The following is a 7,924-nucleotide window of genomic DNA, read 5'->3' as shown; positions in this document are numbered from 1 at the left end:
GGATCAAAAGTTATCGCAATTTTAAAAACGGGTAAAAAACTAAAATTACCGCGCAGCAGCTAAAACACCGCGACGCGGCAAATGCTGACGTGTCACGGGGCTTATTGCCGTGACACGGTGCCTTTTTTTTAATTCTGCACGTTTAATCCACCGTGTCACGGTTTTTTGCACCGTGTCACGGTACAATTTCCCGTGTCACGGTGCCCATTCCGTGACATGGGGATATTTTCCGCGTACTTTTTTACCGTGATACGGTGTACTGTACCGTTCCACGGTGGACAATGCCGTGTCACAGTGCATGTGCTGTGACACGGGGCATCTCCGTGTCCTTTCCGCGCAAACCCTTCACGCGTCTTCTCTCCCGTACCTTAATTATTTCCCGTGTCGCACTGTTTTCCACCGTGTCACGGGAGTGTGCCCCGTCTGACGGTGCCTGGCACCGTGTCACGGTGTTCTCTGCCGTGTTGCGGTGTTAATTTTTAGGGTTTTTATCTTTTTAGGGTTCCGTGTGTTCCCTCTGCTCATTTTCCCTATAAATAGAACCCCTCTTTCTACAGTTCGGGGCATCAAATAACTCTCTCTTCCTCTCTTTTACACCAAAAATCATTCTCTTCTCTCTCTTTCTCTTATTTTAAGCCTTAAACATATATTTCTAATTATACCATTCTTCCTTAAGCACTCCAAGGAGTTCATACAACACCCGAGGTTCCGTCCTTAAACCAAGGCGTGAAAGGTACCAATAAATGAGGGTTTGGACCAAATTAAATCTACATTTATTTAATTTAATTTTCATTTGATTTATATATTTTATTGAAGTTACTTACAATTTATTCATGATGTAGAGATTTAAAGGAACGCGCGGAATGTGAGTAATTAATTAATTTAATTACTCTTATTTATTTTTATATTGCTAGTATCATGATTAGGTTAATTTATTATTCGATTTGACTAACGCTATTATTGTTAAATTGCTTCCAATATTAATCTTTATTCTATAATTATTATGATCACCATATTGCATGTTTAAAGGTAATATGTAATTGAAAATCACGTCTAATAAGATAATTTGGACAACCGGTTTAGGTTCCTTTTTAATCTTGTTGTTTAATCAAGTGATCACTAATATTTTAGAATTATGTGTTGCATTAATATTAAACCAATTTAGCTTAATAATAGATTGGAGCAAATTGAATTTTTGTTTGTATGCCTTTGAGATCGCAAGAATACTTTTCACAATAAGAATCGAGTAGATGCCCATACGAGCGAATGTGACTCCATGACTCACTTCGTACCATCATCCCGATCCTCCTTTCGTGGTTCCGAACCATATGGAGTTAGTAATCTCATGGACTATGAATGGGGTGTAACCTTCACGAGTCAATCGTTGTTGCCTTCGTTGTCCCTTATTCGTTGTTGCCTTTTATGATCCGTGAACGGTTTACAAGTTCCTTATAAACTTGTTGGCGGCTCTCTACTTTCCTTGTCCCTAATCGTATATGTCAATTCCCACTTCCTATGAGTACCAAGCATATTCACCATATGCTTAGCGTAGGCGCACATCAAACGACGCCTATAGCAACTGATTTTTCTCTCAAACTTTTAGGCAGTTTTGGTTTACTTTTTAGTTAGCTGGTGTTTTGTTTCTCTTTTAAGGCCTTTTTTTTTTAGTTATTTCAAGTTTAATATAGTAGGTTTTGTTGGCTCCATATAAAAGGAGAAGAAAACCCTTGTATAAAAAGATTTCCCAATTTTAATTTTTGAATGATAACTTTCTCTCCTCTTGCATCTTTGTGAGTAATTTTAAATCATTGTTGTGCAATTTGCTTTTCAATAATCTTAACAAATTTTGTTTGAGTTAAGCTTGAAACCCTTATTAAATTGAACTCTGCATGTGTTTAGTGAATCAAGTTTATATTTTTACTGGGTTATTTGTTTTCTCATGAAAATCCCCATAAGATTCTAAACGACAATGAAAATGCCAAAATGGAGTAATTTTGGGGATATATAATTGACTCTCATGTCAATTATTTCTCATCACTACTGAAAGGAAACTTGTACCCAAATACTAGATTAATCGCTCTAATGAAATACATTTCACAGAAAACAAAACAAAACTACCTACCTTGTGAAAAGGGGGAAAGATGGGATGGCCTGGTCACACAACCGTAGAGCAATTCTATCTGTGACCAATGACCCAAAAATTAGATTTCCACTGATCCAATAACATATGAGCGATATACATGGTCTCCAAAGTCTCCATTTGCATTTTATTTGTGTACTTAACTTGGGCTTGACTAGGCACATTGCATATATGTTTCAGCTTAAAAGTTAAAAAGGCTTGTTTTATATTGTGGAACAAGATTGTATTAAATCTAGTTAATTTATATGGACATATATAAAAGAAATGTACTTGCTGCTCAATCATAACAAACCAAACATCACATTTATTCATTACATAATCTATTGCATGTCCATTCACACAACTAACAATGTCACAAGGCTCAATAACATATATTTTCAAGGGAAATAAAATAAAATAAAACATTACAACAAACATAATACATATCACAAATTACAGCATACTACAAACATATGTAGCTGATCCACCCATGTTCTCATAGACTTTAGCAATGACACATCAAACAAAGCATAAATGGTTGATAATATAAATATGCATATTGATGCTTAAATTCAAGGCTTATTTGTCCTGGCGATGGTGATGATCATCGATTTCTTTGGCGAGTTTAAGTAATTCATCCATCAGAGAAGAAGGCTCAGGGACACCGGGGTGCTTCTTCTCGTACTCGAAGGTCCAAGTAACTAAGCTAAGTTCCTCACCTTTAGGTATCACTTGGTATGTAATAACAAAGGTGTTGTAGTCCTCCATCAAATCTCCTTCCAGCATTCTAAATTTGATTATTTTGTTCTTCTCGTCTACCACGTCTAGTACTTGCTTCCCTTTTTGAACCTTTCCATCTACAACATTATATGATTGCAGTAATAAAGTTATATTTCAACATTTTAATATTGCTCCAAGAAAAAAAAATTGTGTCGGCAAATAATATATATATATATACAATTATACATCACCCAATAATTCTATTGACACTATACACAACCATATTTAACAAGCTTTTATGAATTTTGCAATTATGATATAAATGTGTCAGCAAATATATACATCCCCACTTATATTACAACAAAGGAATATTTTATGTCTCACAAATAATACCCCTTTATTGCTATTAAAATTAACGGAACTAGTAATTATACGACACTATTCGCAACTTTATATACTCCCTCCGTGTTTTAACAAGTGTTACAGTTTGACCAACCACTCATGCCGAGACACTACTTTGACTAGTAATTTATCTAATTATATGTTAGTAAAATCATAGGAAATTTAATAATATGAAAGTACACATTATAACCAATCCAACAATATATTATACAATAACATTTGTTTTTTTTTTTTAATATATATTGGTAACTTAATTAAGTCAATACCATAATGTGAATAGTGAAAAAAGTCAAACTGTAAGACTTATTAAATCACGGAAGGAGTAAAATTGGTAAATTTTAAATTTAATTTTTTAGAGTAATAAAATTTTCTTAAAATTTTTTGGTAGTAAAAACCAATCCAAGAAATAATAATAATAATAATAATAATAATAATAATAATAAATAATAATAATAATAATAATAATAATAATAATAATAATAATAATAATAATAATAATAATAATAATAATAATAATAATAATAATGGAAAAAAAAAACCTTTAATTTTTGGAAATCTACTTAAATAAAAAAAAATCATAAAACATTTTTTTTTTGGTTGTCTGCTCGACCCGGCTATGTGATCAATACTTCCTCCGTTCTTTTTTACTTGACCCGCTTTGACTTTTACACTATTCACCACCTCTCCTTTAACCATCTTTTGTGAATGATAGGTAAGGAAAAATATATTCATATGATATCTTCTTTAATTCGTCTCAATAAGTACTATCATAATATACAACTTTTATAATTTTTAATTTTGAAGAATTAAACTTATTGATCACTAAAGTTTTGCATTGGCAAGCGTGATAAAAGAAACAGGTCAAGTAAAAAAAAACAGAGGAAGTATAATGTAAACACCTTCAACAACTCTCTTTCTCTAAAAGATTTCACTCCACCATGTTAAATCTCTTGATTGTTGATTCACACGTACAAATCTAAGAAGAGAAGTTTGTAAGGACGGAGGATGTATGCTATTAAAGGACATTTTAATCTGTTTTATAATAACTGACATATATAGTCAATCTTGACAATTATTTGCCTAATGCACAATTTTGACACTCATTTAAGTAATTATTTCTTTTGTTTCCTTTTTCTTTTATTATTTCATGGCCAAATTTTTAAAATTGAAACAAAAATTCTCATTAATATATGTAGTAAATAGTTATTATAAGTTTTGCTACTGCATAATAAAAAATGTTACTGTCAAATTTAAGTCTTGACGAATGTCGAAAATCAAAATAGGAACAACAAAATGATGAGGGAGAATATGTTAATAAATAATTTTGAAATGATTAATATTCTAAAAATTTACATTAAAACGGATTGTTATGAAATGAAAGGAGTAACATGTAATATGGAACAAAACGATTAAAATAGTTGTAGTAAAATTTGATTTATGAATAGTAAAAGAAACTCAAGCGTGTTAATCAATTGTTATGGAACGATAGGAGTACTACAAAACATACAAATTTAGTATCTTATGATATATTTTATATAAGATAAGGAGAAAGACCCTGAATGTACCTCAACTCTTACGGCTTATTTGGTCCAATATGTACGGATAAGAGCACTTTGAGAGTGAGGTGGGGGGGGGGGGGAGAACCCCCCTCAAAGTGTCTCTAGGGGACTAAAATCCTAACCTCAAAGTTAGAAAGTGTAATCTTTTCCATTAGTCCAAACTTAGCTTGGTATATCAGTAGTAATATTTATGCTTAGAATAATATACTACAATATTAGGATTGAGGAGGTACATTAAACATAGGCATTTGAGGTGATGACAGATTCATCACAATGTTATTATTATTATTATTATTATTATTATTATTATTATTATTATTATTACCCAACAAAATAATATACGCAATATATATATATATATATATATATATATATATATATATATATATATATATATATATATATATATATATATATATGTGGTAAGAAGAATGCCCATCACTAGAAGATGGGATTGTAAGGGAAATCTCTCTTAAAGTATGCTTGGTGAGATTCGACCCCTGACCTCACGTCTGAAAGTTGGAGAACTTGACAAGTATTTTACTCTCCTATCTGAAATACTTTAGGCACTATATTATGTGACAGATGAGTATGAATTTTTCTTAAAGTATGAGTACATCCTAGTATAGAACAACTAAATTACATATTTACATACAATTAAATAGTGTAATGGTAAATAATGTAAGTAGGCCGGTTAGAACAATACCTAGAGTATAATTCCAGCAAATTTTAGATCCAGGTTTACCAAAAGAACCATGATGCAAATCACAGCCTTGAACAAACTCAGGATGAATGTTTGCGATGTCATGAGGCTTCTCTTGGAATAATTCATGGAAAGCATCACCTCCAGCAACTCTTATCTCTATCTCACCTTCTAGCTTACGTTTTAAACCTGCCATTCTTCTCAGTTAGCTTATTTTAATAGAAGGCAACTTACTATTATGAAAATATTGATTTGGTGATGAAATTAGTATGAGTCATGTAGGAAACAATGAGATCTCTTTATAGGAACTCTCATCTTTCTTTATGTCTATAATTTATGATGGTGCGTAATAAACTAATGTGAAGTAATACACCTGTACATGGACCATTTCAATTATCTTTCAATCTCTTTTTACTCCCTCCGTGTGTTTTTTAAGTGACACATTTTTTTTAAACGGCCATTTTTTTTTAAGTGACACTTTTTCTTTTAAAAATTTCTTACATTTTAATAACATATCTTCACCCCACTATTTCTTACTTTATCATTTCTCACTCCTTTCATGGTTCCCACTTTCTCTCACATTCTTTTACTTTATCATTTCTCACTCCTCCAACCTACCCCACTAATATCTTATTTTATTAAAGTCAATAAAATCTCTTAAAACTACGTATTGGTCAAACTATGTCACTTAAAAAAACACGGACGGAGTATAAATTAAACTAAAATATTTCTTCCGTTTCATAATATATTACTCTCTATGTTCCGTAAAATAGTTCTCATTTCTCAAATTGTACGAGAATTTTTAAATCGGATAGCGCTAGCTAAGCTTGTAATTATTGTAGCTCCCCAAAAGCTCATCTGACCCAAGGTAGTACGTATACTCTATAAAAGTAAATTAGATAAGTACAACAACAATAATAAATAAACACAAAGCAAAGTTTCATATGCGGTTGGCCGCAATATAATTTTCTTTTTATTTTTTCTCTCTTCTCTATCTCCTATTCTCTTTCCCGTTTTCTTCTTTCCACCTAATTAAACACAATGGCGGAGCTATGAAGGGGCCTGGGTGGCACCGACCCCACCATTAGTTTATTTTTTTTAAAATTTTATTAAGTAAAAGATGTAAATTTATAGGTTAAATACAATTTTAATGTAATAAATAACATCAAATTAGCTTTGTCATAATGATAGTGCATTGAATTTGAGTTAAAAGTCTTGGGTTCAAGCCTTTATACAAGAATTTTATTTTTAATTTTTATTTAGTGCCCCTCCACCTTAAATATTCTACATCCGCCACTGCCTAAACACACCCTTTCCCAAATTCTCTTCTATCTCTCCTCTCTCCTCTTTCTCTCTCCTATTTTCATCTTTTCTAGCTAGCCCACTCAAATAAAACAAGTTAAATTGAGCAGCGGTGGTAGGGGGTAAGGAAGCTCCTCGTACTCCGTCGCCGAAAAACAAGCTAGAGGTTTAAAGGCCAAATTCAGCCAGAGAGTTTTTATGGTTGAATTTGGCCTTTTTAGCCATATTTCAAGTGAAATTCGAAGCCAATGTTAATTTGAGGTATTTGTTCGATTTAATTTTTTTAACAATTTTAATGTTTGTTAGTGGTACAGGAGTTGGTGATGGTGTGTTGTAGTTTAAGGTTTTGAGGACGGCTGTTGAGAAATGTTGGTGTTGGTGGTCGTTACGGTGGGTTTGAGTGTGGGTTTATTGTTACTAGGTTGGGGGCTACTAAGGGTTATCAGGTTGGTAAGGGGTTACTAGGTCGATTAGGGTTACTAGGTAGAGGGTTACTAGGGGTTACTACGTCAGGGGTTACTAGGTCGGTTAGGGGTTACTAGGGATTGCTAGGTCAATTAGGGGTTACTTGGCCGGGGTTACTAGGTCTTTTAGGGTTACTGGGGGTTACTAGGTTAGAGGTTATTAGGTCGGTCAGGGGTTACAAGGTTAGGAGTTACTAGATCAGTTAGGGGTTACTTGGTCAGGGGTTACTTTGTCTGGGGTTACTTAAGTGGGGTTACTTGAGGGGTTAGTAGAGGAGTTATTAATATGGCACCTTGCCGCATCGTACGGTCAGCCGCACCAAAAACACGTCGATAAATAAATTGGAAAACCCAAAGAATTTTGTATGGAAAAAAATTAGGGTTGTTTTTGGTAACTAGTTTTTTTTGAGCAAAATTAGCCTATTTGACCAACATTATCTTATTGACAACTAAATAAGCTAATTCAAGGTGTTTGGTGCGAAGTTTATTTAAAGAGTTTATTCCACTAAATAAGTTCTTTTTCAAAGGAGCTTTTTCAATTAACTTATTAAATTTTTATGGTGAAATGACACTTTATATCCCTATTTAATTAAAAATCTTATATGAACTACCTACCCCACAATTAGCTTATTAGTTATTTCACATAATCAATCAG

General features: G+C 32.6%; 1 protein-coding gene across 1 annotated transcript; it reads right to left on the bottom strand.

The window, feature by feature from the left end:
- Positions 1-2,421: 2,421 nt before the first annotated feature.
- Positions 2,422-5,836, bottom strand: LOC110715224 (MLP-like protein 43). Its single transcript, XM_021893795.1, has 2 exons — positions 5,507-5,836; positions 2,422-2,976 (listed from the first exon to the last, which is right to left on the bottom strand). The coding sequence occupies exons 1-2, from the start codon at positions 5,697-5,699 to the stop codon at positions 2,699-2,701; spliced, it is 471 nt and encodes a 156-aa protein (XP_021749487.1). The 5' UTR covers positions 5,700-5,836; the 3' UTR covers positions 2,422-2,698.
- Positions 5,837-7,924: the final 2,088 nt, after the last annotated feature.

The sequence above is a fragment of the Chenopodium quinoa genome, unplaced genomic scaffold (genome assembly GCF_001683475.1).
Source record: "Chenopodium quinoa cultivar QQ74 unplaced genomic scaffold, ASM168347v1, whole genome shotgun sequence".
NCBI lineage: Eukaryota > Viridiplantae > Streptophyta > Magnoliopsida > Caryophyllales > Amaranthaceae > Chenopodium > Chenopodium quinoa.
Note: the sequence above shows the minus strand (reverse complement) of the source record. Positions and strands in the feature narration are given on the sequence as shown.